Genomic DNA, 18,817 nt, shown 5'->3' with positions numbered 1-18,817 from the left:
TGCCAGTTTACACTACCTGGTAATCGTTTCTATTAATTGTTCCAATATTAATACTTTGAACCATTTTTTACCATTTTTTCTGTGTTTTTACCCACTTTAATGAGCAACTTTTAACCAATTTCTGTGGTTTTTAAAATCCCATTTCACCACCATTTCCACCATTTTTGGTCACTTTGAACCATTTTATTAGTGATTAAAACCATGATTTCCATCTTTAAGATGACTATAATAATAATAATAAACGTTCCTGGATAACAGTGGATATTATTCAGATGAATAAATAAATGTGGTTATCACAGATTCATAGAACAATGGACCATCATTTTACTGACTTTATGGATGGACCCCAAAAATCTGAACAGGTTAAGAACCACTGGTGTAGTACAGTATGTAGCAACAAAACCTCAGGGATGGACACAGGTGTTGTTTCTGTGAGGAGTTTATATGTTCTCCCTGTGCATGTTCCAGTACTCCAAGTATAACGATGTACTGTATGCTAGGCTAACTATTGTATGTCTCTATGTGTTGGCTTTGTGATGGACTGGCGCCCTGTCCTGGGTGTACCTCCTGAACACGAAGAACCAGGTCATATGATGAATGAACAAAGTTACCTATTAGCTGCTAAGCTGTTATAAATTCAACTTATTTTCCTTTATATATATATATTGTTTCAGTAAAAGGAAAATATTGCGATTATTGTTATTTTTGTTCACGGTAGACGATATATTATTTTACAAATACAGATACCCGATCCAATAAACCAAGTTAAAGAGGCCAAACGCAGTGGGAAAGAAGATCCGTGAATAAGAGTCGATCTTAGAAACTCGTACGTGCATCCTGTTCTCACGCCACCGTCCTGAACGACAGTCGTCAAAGCAGCAGAAGAAGCTGGCGCAGTCTTTTCCATCCAAGCATTCAAAGGCGTAGTCGTCGTCCTCGTGATACGGAGCGATGTTATTCATCTGTAAGAGGGACGTGCGGGACTGTACGTTCATCATGCTCATCATACTGGACGCTTTCTGCTGCAGAGAGAGAAAAGTTCACTTTCATCTCAAGCCTCTCACAGAACCATAACAAACAACATTTTTCTGTTTCTGCGTGACCTACATGGTTCAATTGTTGTTCAGATTGAAGTAGGACCCTTAGTGGTTACAGATGATGGGAAATTGTGGAAATATGATACTGAGTGACAATAAATCATGTTTTAAATACACAAATCTGTAGTCCGCCCAAAAAACTAGACATTTACATCAAATATGAAGCCAATTGTCATTATCAAAGGCTTTAAAAGCAGAAATAATTGAATTAATGTATGAACATCAACTGCAGCAGGTTTAGTGATAATAATAAATATTAGGCCAAAGATACACGTTTTTGTACAAAAAAGTTCAGGTTAAAGCCCACTTTGCTACAACTGTACCAAAGTTTTCTACAAATCTGGAAACAATTGTGTAACTGTAATGTGTCAGTCAAATTGATTCCAATCATTGTTAGTCTATATGTTTGACACTAGAAGTTAACAATTGGCTTGAAATAAACACATATCTATTTTTATTCAGGTTTCTGCTGTGCTATGCGTAATGCTATCTTTGGTTCCACTCTTTGATGCTGTTACGCATGGCTCTGTTTAGCAATGCTTTGACCAATCAGAATGATTCACACAACGTTGTAAAGCTCATAGGCTGTAGAAATTGTTGATTTATCAAACACTAAGGGGGCGGGCTTTAGCCCTGGCCAATCAGAGCTGGGTAAAGGAGGGACCGGTCATTTTATGCATGAATGCGATGCGCCTCATTGGATGGATTTCTCGACTGAGAAGTGCTCAGATGTGTGTAATGGTATCTGTCTGACTACACAATTTGGATTTATTAAAACATGGAGTTTTATGCACATTGGAGCAACTTTTGATACGAAACAACAAAGAAAAGACACCATTTGTCATCATTACTGACTTTTTCCACTGTGTATTTTCTGATTATATGGCGTTGTTTTGGTACGTAACATACCTGACCTGTACATCAGTGGATTCAGCTCAGACTGTAGTTTCACGTAGTATTTTTTTTTTATAGAATTTTGTGTTTATTTTGTGACTCATAGCAGTGGAAAAATGCTGAGTTTGCCGAGTTGTCGACTTTTCCTCCTTTGAACATAATGTCCTGGTGTGTGTGCTGTGCTCTTTAGTTCTGAATGTGGGTTGGCTACAGTTTTAACTTCTATAGTTTCTTAGGATTACAGAGAGGTAAAGAATGTGTTATTTCATTCATTTACAACATTTAGACATGTGAAAGTCACGGAAGCTGGAGCTGCCCCCGCCGGTGGGTCCGTTGGGGCTGAAGAGGTTGAAGTCATCCAAACAGTGATGGAACAGGAGGAGATACTTACCACCTGTGCTCCATGGTTAGCTTTAGCCTCCTTGGTCTGTCTGTTGCTGGTGAAATAATGCAGAGTCCCGTATTCCATGAGCGCTGCAAATGTGAAGATGAAGCAGACGGAAACAAACAGGTCCATGGCAGTGATGTAGGAAACCTTTGGTAGAGATTTCCTGGAGATGGTGCTCAGGGTTGTCATGGTGAGGACCGTGGTGATACCTGCCACACACACACACACACACACACACACACACACACACACTTCTCTTCAGCAAAAGTTGGTATATAAGACCATCCAAATATTATATTAGATATACATGTTTCTTAGGTAATATGAACTTATTAGATGGTAAAGATATGGACAGTGAGAAAATCACCAACCGAGAGACGTTCGTGCTGGCACAGCATCCTTGTTTATCCAAAATGAAACCCAGGACAGGACAACGATCATGCTGCAGGGAATGTACGTCTGGATAGTAAAGTAACCCATTCTCCGACTCAGGTCAAAAAAGATGGTCAGAATGACATATTCTCCTGTGGAAGCCATGAATCATTAGCGCTTTTATTGCACTGGATGTTGAACATTCAGTTCCTTCACCTGACTGGGTGTGAGCCACGTCTGTGGAGTTCCTCAGGCCCACAAAGGCAAACTGGTAGAGTCTCCAGTAGCGTTGGTCGGCCACCTCCACCGCCCGTCTGTTCCAACGATACATGATCTCATTCCTAGGATATCCGTCTACACACAGAGCGTTCAGATGTAATCAGCTGTTCTGTCAGTCAGAGGAACATTCAACTCATGTGAATCCTCGTTCTGATGACATTTTGATCAAATGAGCAAATTACATTTTCATTAAAAACATGTTGAGTGAAATGTATGGGATTAAATTAGGGTCATTAAGATTTTGTGTCTACAAAATGGCTTTTGTGTGCGTGTGATAACTTTTCTCTTACAAGTACAAAACCAAATACACAGACGAATTGTGACCCTGGTTTATTTGCGTTTGCAAACCAGCCAATCAGCATTCAGCTACAAAACACCATCGAAGGGCTTCCTGCTGGAAACCCCTTCATCCTTCATCATGCAATGAAAAATGGCAAAGCAGCATAATTCAAGTGAACAGGTGAGTTAATAAAATCTCTTGATATTTATATCATGTTACTGTCATGTCATTCCCTCATTAAAAACATACCTGGCCTTGGTTCATTCATGTATGTTTGAGTATTCTTTAAAAACTCTGACATTTTAGGTGTAAATACGCCTGAGTCCTCCTAGGAACGCCCCCACCTCCTGGAGTTACCGCCCACTGCTCCACAAAAGAGCCCCTCCCCCTCCTATATTCCCTTCCTTAGTTCAGCCCACAGTACCCGCCCCCCGCAGATTTAGCTTTTCATTCACTTATTTTAAATACTTTTGGAACAAACCCATAAATTATGTTGTCTGTACTCATGAATGTACGCATTAAAAAAATAAAAAATAAAATAAAATATAAATATAAATATGATATAGTAATAAGCTCCACCTACTCTCTCAGAATATAGAAAAAGATCTGCTATACATCCTATTTATCTGGTGGACATGTCAGCTCCTCTACTAGACTACGAAACCCCCCCACCCCCCCCCAAAAAAACCTTAATCACAGTCATAATACATCAGTAATAAGATTGTATACCACCAGTCAGGGTTAAGGTCAATTACATTTTTCAGTTACAATTACGTTTTCAATTACCCAATTTTCCCAATTACAATTAAATTACAATATTTTTTTATTCTCACAAAGTCAATTACAATTACATTCTCAATTGCTAAAATTTCAATTACAATTAATCACAATCAATGAGCCTAATAAAAGTGAACCTTCCTCTTGTGTTAGCTTTCTGTTAGCATCGCTAATGCTAACAGGTCTTAAATCAGCTGTAAAATACACTAAAAACTAATATCTAGCCTTTTATGTGTCAGTGTACCCCGAGATTTATATTTTAAATGGTAAAATGTGTGAAAGCTTGATATGGAACATATTTTAATAATTGTTAACTACTTAGGTGTAGTTTCATGACAATTACAAAGTAAATTATCTAAACTCAGTTACAATCTAATTATAATTTTGACAGCAACAGATTTTTTTAAATTTACAATTACAATTATAGTTACGCCATAAATGAAATTAATGATCAATTATACGATTACAATTATAATTGACCACAACCCAGCCACCAGTAAAAGAGACGACATACAGTAACTCCAGTGATATAATCATATACCACCCATAATCACACTGTAGTAACAAGATGATTTAATGCAGCGCTATCTAAAAGAACGCACAATAGCAGCAGTTATAAACTCTGTGACAGACATAGGCAACTGCCGGCCCGAGGGCCACATACGGCCCTCGCTCTAATTTCAAGCGGCCCCCAAAGTAAATGTACAAAATAACAGAAAAATAAGAATACATAAAAAAATACAAAGAATTACAACACTGCAGAAAAATACAGTAAAAGACAAGATAAAAACATAGAACATACTCCAAAAACACACAAACTACAAAAATGAACAAAACGACACACAATTACTCAGAAAAATGCAACACAATATGACTCCAAAAACATATATTTTACAGGAACAACACACAAAAGGACTACATGAATACACAAAATGCTTCACAACGAGCAAGACGACAACAAACATACACAGAATGAGAAAAAAACACACAAAATGACTGTAAGAACTCTTTGTTCTTTCCTGTATTAGTTGTAGTTGCCTACCTCTGCTTTATGAGCCCAACAATAAGAGCGTCAACAAAGATAAAATCCTAATTTGTCTTCATTTAAGATGCATATTTAATTCATTTCCCCAGAACCAATAAAATATATGATTGGTATCATGTTGGGAATAAAGAAGTATTTCATTAGAAGTTTTGTTCTAATGGTTCATTAGGTAGAGAAAAAAAAACAAATCCTATCCAAAGAAAGAAAGAAAAGTCATTGTTGTTCCTGGAGGTCAAAGCCAGGATCATTGAGCTTCATGTTTTTATGATAAATGTTTGCTCATTTGAGGACATTTAGTAACACTGCAGTTTTGTCCCATGTCTTTGTGTCTTAAAGGGATGGAGGCGTATATCTTTCTTACTGGATAAAGCATGACGTCAAACAGACACAAAGCATGAGTTTAATGGAGACACTGTAGAACTATATGAACATACGTAAGCACAATGTGATCTCCTGTGTCATGTGATGGGAGGAGCTTATGATGGAAACCTCAAGCACTTTGGCCTCTGGTGGGAGGAGCCAACAAGCAAACCCATAAAGAAGGTCACTTTCTGGGAGTGCCTGAAGCTTGAAGTTAAAATGTGACGATCGGTTTATGAGGGAAATATATTTGACCACCTACAGCTCGAAAACTCCAGCGGACACGAGTGCTCATCCATTGGAAAGTTATGCAGCTTAAGGTAACACTCCGCATTAATAGTCAACCTGTTTGTGACAAAGAGAAATCAAGTGTGGACACGTGTATGAAGACCACCCACCGTGTGGTGTGAAGGACAACATGAAAAGCACTTCAGGTTTTCTTAGAAAGAACAAATACAACTATGTAACCATGCTTGGAAAGGGGGGGGGGTTCCTAAAACTGGGCTCACCTGAGCGTGTACATGACTCGGCCATTGCTCCACAGCCTGAGGAGGCGGTTAGGAGTCGTGATCCAGTGGGCGTCGGATTTCCTGGAGTTTCTGAAGAACGTGTCAGGAATCCAAATTTTTCCTACCATGTTACTGTTGAGCATGAGCTGCTTCATTGAGCTGTTGAACTTCAGACGACTGTCATACCACGTCTGGGCAAAGAATATATCAATGGTGTATTCCTGCAAAACAGTGGGAACGTCTTTGTCCGTTAAAAACAGTACATTCACATTGTCTTAACCCTCCTATTATCCTTGAAGTCAACTTGACTCCATTCAATGTTTCTCATTCAAAAATGTATATTTATAAAGTCATGTTTTTTCATGACTTTTAGTCAATTGTTTAAGCGTGAGTTTATCATGATGATATTTTTTCAATGTGCTGAACATATATTGTATCCATTGTTGTTCCTCTGGGGTCAATTTGACCCCAAGCTGTTTCAGCTGTGTAAAGCTGCAGGCGTAGGTTTTGGAACAGCTCTTTCACAGTGAAAGTGATGATCTGATGAGAATTATAGTGTTGACCCTCCGGCAGAAACAATCCCTTACAAAAATGGAAAGACCAACATCAAGAGTCATGAATGTGCACCCCAAATTAGAAAAGATTTGGATGAAAGATTTAACTCTAAAACTGAAAGTTTCACCTGATGATGGCGCTGCAGGAAAGGTCAAAGGTCATATCATCGCCACAATCAATAGGGTTTATACTGAGCTAGAGTCACGTGAATGGACGAGATGGCGCCAGCATGTACCAGCTGCCGTCTGCCCGCTCTGCTGGAACTTTTGTTTGTAGCCGCACTGATCGGTATTCTGTGCCAAAACATCACTGCACTAGTAGCGTACGACCGTCAGCCACTTATTGACCTAAATCGTTTACATGGGCTTCAACTCTGAGGATCAAACTTCCAGACTTCCTCCTCATTTGGCCTCAGTACCTGACTTCCTGCTGTGCTCACCTGTTCCCCGGAGGAAGCGTGCCATGAAACAGGCTAAACGTGGTGGAGTCCTGTTGAGGATAAAGGCGTTCTGCAGGTCAAATCCTGGGTCTGATCCTGGATGCCAGTTAACATATGGATTATGGTGGATTCAGCCCGTGGCTCCCGTGCGTCTGGTTTCTGGCTTGTGTCACCTGCTGCTTGAAGCGCTGCTCCACAGACGCCTTCCCCGGCGCGGATCACGTACGCTGCGCCGCGGCTCTCCACAGGCCGACGAGAAAGTGACTCTACTCCTCGATTTGCAGAATTCTAGATCTCTATCCAACAAATCTCACCTCCTGAAGGACCATTTCATGTCCTGCAGGTTGGATCTGATGTACCTTACAGAAACATGGCAACGGGAGGATGACTACATTCATCTTAATGAGCTGTGCCCTACGGACTGCTCCGTGTTTGGAACTCCACGGCTTACACGACGTGGAGGAGGATTAGCGCTCGTATACAGAGACGCTTTCAGCTTCAGACTGTTGGACATGAACACGTTCAACTCCTTCGAGCTCCAGATGTGTAAGGTTGGAAATGAACACTCTTTTTACTGTGTTTTAATCTACCAACCTCCTGGTCCTGCTCGTTTATTCCTAGATGAATTCTCTGAGTTTATGTCATCTATTGTTAAACTGTGTATTAATCCTTGGTGATTTTAATCTACATGTTGATAATTCCTCCTGTCCTATGGCAGCTGAGCTGATGTCTCTAATGGACTCTTTTCACTTTGTGCAACATGTGTCAGGTCCAACACACACTATCAATCAATCAATCAATCAATCTTTATTTGTATAGCGCCAAATCATAACCAATGGTATCTCAAGGCACTTTACAGTAGAGCAGTCTTAAGGACGGACTCTTCATTTTATGGATACACACATATGCATATATACGTATATACACATACATATGTATCCCACACCCAACATGAACTCATCATGGCGGCAAGGAACTAAAGGTCATACTTTAGATTTGGTCATTTCTTTTGGTTTAATGATTGACCATCTAGGTATTGAAGACTTACAAATAAGCGACCATTGCTGTATCATATTTAATCTGTCAATCACACTGGTACAGACTACTTCTAATGTGAAAAAACAGAGACGCATTCTTAATGAAGCAGCAATCAGTGGGTTTTCTGCCTCTTTTGACCCAACTACATTTGCTAGTTGTGTTATTTTATTTTGGACACAGTAGCACCAGCCAAAAATACTCCAGGCTCTAATAAGAAACCTTGTCCGTGGATGAATGAAGCTTTTTTTTTAGCTTTAGGAGAAGCTGTCGGAAAGTGGAACGGTTGTGGAAAACCACTATTTTAGTACTTATTTCACTCATCTTGTTTTGCGTAATAAGAGAAACCCCAAGGTCTTGTTCAACACTATTGAAAATCTTGTTGCCCCTTCACCGTCCCATGTGCCTGTACACACACAGGAGGACTGTACCTGTCAACCTACAGGATGTTCAGGTTTTAGTAGGAATCGAGCTCTGTAGACATTGTTCCCACTCCACTGCTCTTAAATGTTTTTGACGTTGTTGGTCCTTGGGAGGTAAAACTGATAAACCTTTCACTTCTCTCTGGCTCTGTCTCCAGCTTGTTTAAACATGTGATAATAAACCTCATTCTTAAAAAAACCTAATCTTGAACCAGAGGAACCTATAAACTACTGACCCATATCTAAGCTTCTCTTCATGTCTAAAATCATGGAGAAAATGGTTGCTAAGCAGCTAACATCATTCATGATATTTATGATAAATATTAATCTGGTTTTAGATCAATCCACTGAAACTAATCTGAAAGTTTCTAGTGACGTGATGATGTCACTGACTCTGGTCGTTACACAGTTTTAGTTTGACTTGATCTGATGCTGCCTTTGATACAGTAGATCATTGTATACTGGTTGATCCACTTACATCTGAGATGTGTTTTCTGGTACTGTTCTCCAATGGTTTACCTCTTATATTAATGAAATAACTTTTAATATTACTATTAATGATGTAATGTCTAATATGTCCAACCTGTCATGTGGAGTAGCCCAGGGCTCTGTTCTGGTTCCTGTTTAGTTTTTATTGTATCTGATGCCTCTTGGTCGTTGATCCATGGTTTTAAAAATATATCTAATCATTTTTATGCTGATGACATCCAGTTGTACTGTTCCTTTAATGACTCAGCGTTTCACTTTTTATCAGAGATCTTAGACTGTATATCCTGTATCAAAAACTGGTTGTGATCAAATGATCTCCAGATAAATTCTAATAAATCATAAACTCTGATCATTGCTCCTGATAAGAAACCTTGTGGTTGTGTTTGATCAGTTCATGTCTTTGGAGGGTCACTGTCATCTACTGACTAAAAACTGTTTTTATCATCTGACAAATATCTCTAAAGTCAGACATTTATTATTAAAATCAGATCTAGAACTGGTCATACACACATTTATATCATCACACATTAACTATTGTAATTTTAATGTTTTAATAAGTCGACCCTAAACAGACTCCAGATCGTACAGACGCTGCTGTCAGACTTTTAACTGGTGCTTCTAGAACATCCTACATCACCACCATTCTTTCTACTCTGCACTGGTTCTAGTGAAGTTTAGAATAAACTATAAATATTAATTATTACATTACATGAGCGTTACATGGTCAGACCCCTCAATATATTACAGATTTATTGTACCCCTACACTTCAGACCAGGGTCTCCTAAAGACCCCAATAACTAAATGTAAAACCAGAGGAGACCTGGTGTTCCAGACTCTGGAATAACCTGCACCAGTCTCTCAGGGAGCTCAACTGTGTGGTTACTTTTAAAAAACTGTTGAAGACTTTACTTTTCAGAAAAGCTTTTAGTTACTGGATTTTAAATGATTTTTTATCTTTTCATGATGTTGCACTTGTATTAATTTCCCCACAGCTCTGTACAGCACTTTGTGATTTTATCTGTGAAAAGCGCTTCATAAATAAATGACTTTCTTACTTCGTGCTCGTTACTGTTGTCAGTAAATTTGAGAAGATTTGGATGAAAACTATTCAAGATGAATTCATTTTAATATAAAGGTTTGTCCTGATGGTGGCGCTAGAGAACAGCTTTCATTATCAATATATTTATGTATTCAACAAAAAAAGTGTCTGACAAAAAAAAAACTTTTCTGTAAATCATTTTCTGGAGGCAAAAATAAAATGTTTTAGTAATATTTGAGGACAATCGGAGGGTTTAGGCTAATCTGAGCTGTTGCTGTTCCCATGGTTACTGTTAAATGTGATGGCATCAACATGTCCTTTGTGCTGCACTTGATACAGTCTTAAAAGTTTAATTAAATCCATATTTATACACTAAGGACATGATTTTTAACACTCAAATTTTGATTTTAGGTATTTCAGATATATTGAAAAGTTGAAAATTCACAATAATTCTACATATAGTCCCTTTAAAATGTATGTATTTGACATTTATTTTTGGTGAAATTTGATTGAACCCTAACCCATGCCAGGAGATCAAAGCAAATTTCCTGAAAAAAAAAGTTGTCTGAATAAATGAAACCTTAACTCACTCAGTGAAAACTTTACAAAATACAGTAAGAAGAACATTCAGCTGTGAGTCAGATCATAAAATAATCATCATTTTGCCATCAAAAGCCTGGTCTCAGTGTTTTTTTAGAAGGAAATCAATGTTCAGATGTTATAGTTTTCAATGAAGCAAAAAAAAAAAAAATGCTTTAAAGTCACTGACAGATTTTTTTTAAGAAAAAGCCTGAATTCTCAGTTTTTTGCTCTGAAACTGGTGATTTGTGTAAAACTTTATTACTGGAGAACAAAACAGGCCAGAAACTGTTTTTTTTTTTTTTTTCTGATGAAAGCAGAGGCTTCAATCTTTCAAAATCTGGTGTCAGATTTCAGATAGTCATAGTAGAAAATATTATGGGGGTCTTTAAAAATCAGTCCAAATGCTCAAAAACGGCTGGTACTGAATGAGTTAATATATTATTAAAAAAAAAAAAAAAAAAAAAAAAATAGAAAAAATGAACTTGCTGGAATTATTTTATTTATTTGAACCTCTTAAGCCCCAGCCACATAACACATAACACATAACATTTGTTTCTACATGACCTACATGGTTCAGATTGAAGTAGGACCCTTAGTGGTTACAGATAATGTGACATTTTGGAAATATATGATACTGAGTGACAATAAATCATGTTTGCTCATAAAAACTAGAGATTTAAATCAAATATAAAGTAAATTCTCATTATTGAAGGCTGCAAAAGCAGAAATAATTGAACTAATGTATGAACATCAACTGCAGCAAGTTTGGTGATAATAATAAAGATTATGCCAAAAATAAACATTTTTATACAAAAGTTTAAGCTAAAGCCAACTTTACCACAAGCCACAACTGTGCTAAAGGTTTCTGACCTGTACATCAGTGGATTCAGCTCAGCCTGTAGTTTCACGTAGTCTCTTGTTATAGAGATCTGTGTTTATTTTGTGACTCTGTGGAAAAAGACACTTTTCCCTCTTTGAACACATAATGTCCTGGTCTTTAGTTCTAAATGTGGGTTGGCTACAGTTTTAGCTTCTATAGTTTCTTAAGATTACGGAGTGATATAGAATGTGTGATTTTATTAATTCTTTAAAATATTTAGACCTAAGAGAGCCACAGAAGCTGAAGCTGCCCCCACCGGCGGGTCCGTTGGTATTGAAGAGGTTAAAGGTTGTTTTTAATCCATTTTTTTTATTCAAATTTGTTCTGCATTATCAAAGTGCATCTAGTGAATGTTTGAAGTTGTTATAGAATGGTGTTGAGCTTCTTTAAGTCTTGGTAAATCCACTACGGGCTCTTTTGTAGCTACAGTAGGAGAGGATAGGTAGGTACTCTCACCATGTTGATGGGATCCACTGGTCCAATGCTGTTGATATAAACTGCTGTCTCAATCACTGTTGGTTTCACTGAAACGTAGAAGAAGGTTCGTTAAATCAAAATTATGGAATTAGTTAGCTGGTCGCTAAATGCTATTAACACATTTTCTTAATGAGCAGACCAAGCCGTGGTGAGCCTGCATGTCTGGACGGAACGTACGCAGCCGGGTACATGATGGATTCCTGGGACAACTGGAAGGTCATGTGCCTGTCTTTACTCTCCATGGAAAATGTTGAGGATATTTACATGAATTAAATCATGGTAGCAAGGATGCTGTTGATTGGAGCTGGCAGCAATCTGATCTATCCTGAAGATATTCACTCTAGAGACTATTTAAAGATTCCAGTTGATGTAAAGTACCTGATTTTGGGGTGTTGGGGTGAATTAGGTGCAACTGTAAGAGCAACCAGTCATTGCTGAGCTCTAAAATATGTTAATAATTAACAAGTGCATCAACTAGAGAACAGAAGGATAATTTTGTACGGAGGCACCAAATGAGGAAAAAAATCCACAAAACAAAAATGACTCGAACAACACAAATAATTACAGAATAATAATGCACAAAAGGACAGTAAAATACACAAAACAACACAAATGTGCACCAAACCAGGTAAAAAAAATACAAAACAAAGACACGCTCTCATTAACTCACTCACTCACTCACTCACTCACTCTCTCACCTCCTATATCAGGCCGTAGTTTGTTGTCGTAACCTAGCAATAGTTTATTGAGGATCAAAGTCACGTCGCTCTCATAAACCTTTGGTGATAAAACCCAGGTTTTATTAATTGGAACGTCTTCATATTCCTCTTCTTCTTGTTTACTGGGCCCCAATGCTGAACTGTAGGAAACACAATAAAATAAAACCAAACAACTTATTATACCGTACATTGTTAACAACAGTGATCAGGACCCCATTTGGGTTCGCAAGACACTGGGAGGGGGTCACAAGATGCCTTAAAGAAAATAACGTTTTTGGATATTTTTACCGTTTTTCTGCAACGACACCAAACTTTCCATATTTTAACCTATTTTTATCACTTTTACTTGCCATATTTTTGCTTCTTTAATACATTTTTGCTACATTTCTCCCATTTCTGACACTTCTACATCACATTTCAATGACTTTTCTGCACATTTTTTCTACTTTCAAAACATTTTCAGCACTTATGAACCCTTTCCACCACTTTTCCACCTAATGTCACAAATATTGACTATATACCATATTTCATGCCCATTATTTGCTAGTTTAAACCAATTGTTCCTACTTTTCAAGATACAAATTTCAACCAATTTCTGTGGTTTTTAAAATCTCATTTCACCACATTTTCCACCATTTTTGGTCACTTTGAACCATTTTATTAGTGATTAAAACCATGATTTCCATCTTTAAGATGACTATAATAATAATAATAAACGTTCCTGGATAACAGTGGATATTATTCAGATGAATAAATAAATGTGGTTATCACAGATTCATAGAACAATAAACCATCATTTTACTGACTTTATGGATGGACCCCAAAAATCTCCCCTTTATTCCCCCTTATAGATGGTCCTGTCTCCACATGACTGTTCTTCAATGTTCATGTCTGTGTTCAACCACCTTCAGCTACAGTGGGGGTCCCTGCTCTCTGGGACCTTTATTTTGGAGGGTCCCCACTCTTTGGGACCTTTATTTTGGAGGGTCCCCACTGTCTGGGACCTTTATTTTGGAGGTCGTGGGCTGAACAGCAACAAGACAAGTTTTTTTAGTTTTGTGGTTCTCCTGTTGCTTAGTTTTGTAACTGAGGGCCATGCACAGCACGGGGAATGAAGAGCTGATGGTGGTGAGTTGACTTCCTGTCTCTGGAATTATGGACGATGGTTGCGAGGCTAAAAACACACCATCAGTTTGGGCAACAAGCCTCTGGTAATAACCATGTCTGCACTCTGACGTCCACAAACAGGACGTGTCTTTACCAACATCAGGACCAGACGAGGTGAGAAGGACTTATAGCATTTATAATAGGGCTGAACGATACGGACCAAAGTCATATCTCGATATTTTTTCTTAAAATGGCTACATACAATAAAAATCTTGATAACTTGTAACTCATTAAAGTCTGACCAGCAGAAAGACAATTCTGGGTTAAATTTGCTGATGAAAAATGCCACACAGACACATTTATTAATAAACAGCTGATCAATATGTGTTGCTTTTTCTCCTCTAAGGGACAGCACGTGTGAGTGAATATAGTGTGTCTGTGTTAGAACATATTCAGTGATCCTCTAACTCAGCTTTATATGTTCTTCTGAGACGTAGTGAAAGCAGTGATCAGATTAAAGTCAAAATATATTGATATACGTGATATTGTTATAGAAAACTCTGACAATAGACTAAGTATACTTCACAATTACATAATTTCCTCAAAAGATGTGTGACAAAAAGGCACTTACACTTTTTATGTATCCATAATTTCATTTTATATCTGTTTTTTTTGTTTTATTTGTTAGTTCTGTTCTGTTTTATTCTGTTGAGTGTTATTTAGTGAACGTTTGATGACAACTGTCTGTGAAAGTGACATTTTGTTTGTTAATTGATCCAATACAGTATTTATTTATTTATTTATTTTTTTATCTTGAATCTTGTTACATTGCCCAGGTCTAGTTAGTAAATGTGTACCCCACTGCATTTATTTATTTATTTATTTATTTATTTATTTATTTATTTATTCTGATGAGTGGGGGCTTTAACCATGTCATCACGTACTCTATCCTCCCCACATTATATCTGTTTGTTTGACAACATATTGAAGTTCCACAACTACTACGCACAAGATTATCTATCTATCTATCTATCTATCTATCTATCTATCTATACATCTATACATCTATCTATCTATCTATCTATACATCTATCTATCTATCTATCTATACATCTATATATCTATCTATCTATACATTTAAAGTATCAAATGACCTTCAGTAATGCATAAAAGTTATTATTATTATTTTAAATAAAAAATAAAATGATATTATTAACTGTATATTCCATTATTTATTTACAGGCTTTTCTTTATTTTCATAATATGACATAAACCACGTGACACTGTCCATGGTACCAACGCGGTGTCCTTGTCCTTTAGCTATAGAACACGTGTTCATTCACATCATGACTGATTATGATTATTCATCACTTCTCGTTCCAAAGGAGGCTTTTTATCAGCCCTGCTCCTGCTGTGCGTGTGCGTGTGCGTGCGTGATATGACGGTGGATCAGGATCAATGTTGTCTCCAGGAGAACCAAACATGCTCATTGTTGTGTGTTTATGTGTGTTTATGTGTGTGTTCAGTGACTCACCAGAGAGCGATGAGAGAGAACATCCACAGATCCATGTCAGCCTTCATCACAGTCACTGTAGAGAGCCTGGAACCATGGGAACCAGAGGAACCAGAGGAACCAGAGGAACCACAGCCTGTTCTCCTCAGGATGCGTCTAAATACAGCCAATAGTGGAGAGGGGGAGGGGGAGGGGGCGGGGTACTGCGCAACAATAGCTGCGTGCTCAGCACTCATTCTGTTTCTGATTTAGAAACATCTGGAACATAGTTCAGTTTAAAATGGATAAACATAAAGCTGCATTTTTAACTCCTAAATAAAATAAATAATAAATAATCCAAACTGCGTTTTCATTTTCTTCTTAAAGTTGCTCCTTTTGTAATTTAAATAAAATGTAAAGGAAATTACATTTAAGTTTTAATTTTCAAAAGATGCCCCAGCAAATAATTACTAACATTCAATTTGAAATGGAAAATTTGAAAATTAAAATGCAGACCAATGTCATGTACTGAGTTCGCATCGTACTGAGATTGTACAGTATATGCGCACTTATGCCCATGTGCGCACATGCGCACTAGCAAAAAATCATTTTTTGCTAAAAAATGATTTATTCATTTTTGTTAATTTTTGTTTTCAAAGTGAGCGGACTCGTGTTTTATTTGTTTATTGGATCATGTTAGAGTTAGGGTTATAATCTCAGTACAGATGTACGGTGACACCAGGTATGTTTTGGTCTTTGAATGTTTCGTTCAGATAAAGAAATTGAAAAACAAAATAACTATTGGTTATTTTCATTTTCATTTTCCAACTGAAAAACTACAATTTTAATTCAAGGCATATTTCTTCATCAGGGTCAAGAAGGGATAAACAAACATTTAAAAATCGGTTGATTTTCAATTTTTATTTCTAAAACCAAAAAACAGAAATACCAGAGGACAAAAAAAAAAAAAAAAAACTTTTATTATGGTGAGACCAGAAGTTGTTATTTTGAAAATAATAATACATAAATGTGGACACTGCTGTTTTTCTGGCTCCAAAATATATAAAAATATATTTAAATATGTGACTGTTTTGTGTTTTTTCTTAATTGTTTATATATTTAAAAGAAAACATATAAAAACACAATACACAACATAAAAACCAAAATAAATTGTAATTCAATCAAAACATTAATTTCTGAAAAAATAGAGACGCGTTGTGCGCATTGAAAAGATCTGAAAGGATCCGATGCATGAAAATATTGCCTGATTTTGATCATTTTCAATAAGCCAATAATAATGTATTTGCATAAGAGATTCCATTAAATACACTTTTCTACTGAGCAGAAACACAATGAACTAGGTAATAACTGCAAAAAGACATTTTTCATTAAAACAAAAAACAAGTTAAACATGAATAGATTAAATAAAATCACTCATTGCAACAAAATAAATATGAATGGTATTCATAAAGTGGTAAATGTAATTGTTTCTAAAAAAAAAAAAAAAAAAGGAGCCTCAAAAGAAATTTTGAAAAAGTCTAAACCTCCAAATGAAAAAATAAATTAAAACATTGTTTAGAACATAAAAGAGCAGTGTTGTTTCACATTGTGAAGAAAAATTGCACAATAGAAGAAGAACCAACCTAAAGTCTCAAAAGTTTGGACACTGAAAACTTCGGCTGCGTCCGAATATTCCCTCCTATCTATTTTTTTATTTTTTTATTTATTCAGTTTATTTCCGACATGGTTACATTCACTTTTTTTTTTTTTTGTACATGCCGAAAAAGGAGACGAAAGAAGCAGTTTGCTTATCTGGGTCCCGTCCCGTTTCACCATCGCAAATTTACATGGGTTTACATGTCTCTCTGGTCAAACATTCTTGAGTTGTTCTGAACAGTCCTTTTTTGTGTATTCTCATCTGTAGTCAGTGTTGTCTTTTTTGTTTTTTGTTTTTTTCCTCGTCCTCTCTATCGTTGTTCGTGTTGGCCTTGTTCCCTGCCAGACATTGTTAGCATTCCTCCAGTTCAAGAATAGTTCCTCTTTCGAAGGTGTTTGGAAGTTTTTTTCCCTTTTCATCCATAATGTCACCACTCGGGAATGTCTCTTTTGGACACACAAGTTTGCAGCTTGTTTTGTCTCTACATCAAGGTTAATCCAGCTGTTAGTTCTATTAGCAGTGTTGTATTTTCCACTGTTAGATTTAACTTGTATAAACACATTATTATATCTTAGTTTATAAGCAAGGTAGTAATTTCATTGTACAGGTAAACGTGTTTCTAACTGCACATATAACAATAAACACTTTGAATTTAAATTTAATGTAATCCTTAATCACCCCACCACCTAGCAATTGAAATGAATAAATGACAGACCTTTTTTACTCTTGGTTTCCACATTTAATTCAGTCTCCGTAAAATAATCACAGTCTGAGTTTTGTTTCCAGTGTTTATATAGATCTGGGTCCATATCCATTATTACCATCAGTAGGGATGTAACAATTAATCATAAGGCAGTTAAAAATCGATTCATAAGTATCACGGTTGATATCGATTTTCTGAAAATTGAATCGCAGTACTTTTTTTAACCAGCAGAAGGCAAGTGTCCAAACAAATATGACGTAAATCAGTGTAATCACGGTTTTTTTTTTTTTTAAAGTCCAATTGTTAAGGCACAAAATACATTTTCAGTTGCACTTTTAAAAAGAAAAAGAACTATTATGCAGTTTTGCATTGTTTATTATAGAACCAGAATTTAAATTAATAGGCTTCATTTTCATTCGTATTATTCCTTTATTTATTTCATTCAAGATTTATTTTTAGTTAAATTACATTGTTTTGAATAGTTTTTCAAGGGATTCTTTTGACAATGAAATATAAAAGGAAAATAATACAGTATTTTCTAAAAAAATTTGTCTACATTCCCATTTTGTAAAATAAATCGTGAGAGAATCGTATCGTGAACCCAGTATCATGAATCGAATCGTATCGGGAGTTGAGTGAATCGTTACATCCCTAACCATCAGTAATGTTGTTGTTTAGGTGGATCCTTCGTATTTTCCCAAGTCTTCCATCGTTTTGATGAGGATTGGTTTTCCGTTCTCTTCTCCCAGTGGTGTGATGTAAATTCTGCAGTTCCTTGTCCACGTCTTTAAAATCTTTCCTCCTGCATGCTTGCATTTTTTTTTGTCAGGCTTTCATTAATAAAAACCTTCGTTTCCTTCAGCTTTCTTCCTTGCTTCAGTAGTTCTCCTTTGAATTTCATATTCGTGAAGGTTATTTTTACAGCTCTGTTATCATTTTTCTTTGGCAGGAGATGGCAGGAGTTGATGTTGTCAGGGTTCAGGACAATATCCTTTCCTATCCACTGTTCCTTCACTCATGGAAGTGTTTAAGCTGCGGCCATGATAAAGAGCGTTCCAATTCTCTAAAAGCTAAGGAAAAGTGGCTCAATGCTTCCTTTATAATATCCTTTAGCCTAGGAAACATTGATGCATCCTTTACTAAAGGAGACGAGATAATGCTGACACACAATTAATTGTGGCAACATCATTTAAGGGACACGCTCATCAGAGTGTTCACG

At 36.6% G+C, this 18,817-nt stretch overlaps 1 protein-coding gene across 2 annotated transcripts; it reads right to left on the bottom strand.

The window, feature by feature from the left end:
• Positions 1-279: 279 nt before the first annotated feature.
• Positions 280-15,429, bottom strand: gabrg1 (gamma-aminobutyric acid type A receptor subunit gamma1). Of its 2 annotated transcripts, none has more exons than XM_028438598.1 (9): positions 15,281-15,429; positions 12,619-12,779; positions 11,900-11,967; positions 6,002-6,222; positions 5,755-5,837; positions 2,968-3,105; positions 2,751-2,903; positions 2,383-2,588; positions 280-1,022 (listed from the first exon to the last, which is right to left on the bottom strand). In XM_028438598.1, exons 1-9 carry the CDS (start codon positions 15,325-15,327, stop codon positions 732-734), a joined length of 1,368 nt encoding a protein of 455 aa, XP_028294399.1. In that variant the 5' UTR covers positions 15,328-15,429; the 3' UTR covers positions 280-731. The 2 variants fall into 2 exon arrangements, with proteins under 2 accessions (XP_028294399.1, XP_028294400.1); XM_028438599.1 differs by having other exon boundaries at positions 280-1,019.
• Positions 15,430-18,817: the final 3,388 nt, after the last annotated feature.

The sequence above is a fragment of the Gouania willdenowi genome, chromosome 22 (assembly GCF_900634775.1).
Source record: "Gouania willdenowi chromosome 22, fGouWil2.1, whole genome shotgun sequence".
Classification (NCBI taxonomy): domain Eukaryota; kingdom Metazoa; phylum Chordata; class Actinopteri; order Blenniiformes; family Gobiesocidae; genus Gouania; species Gouania willdenowi.
This window is presented reverse-complemented; position numbering and strand designations above follow the sequence as displayed.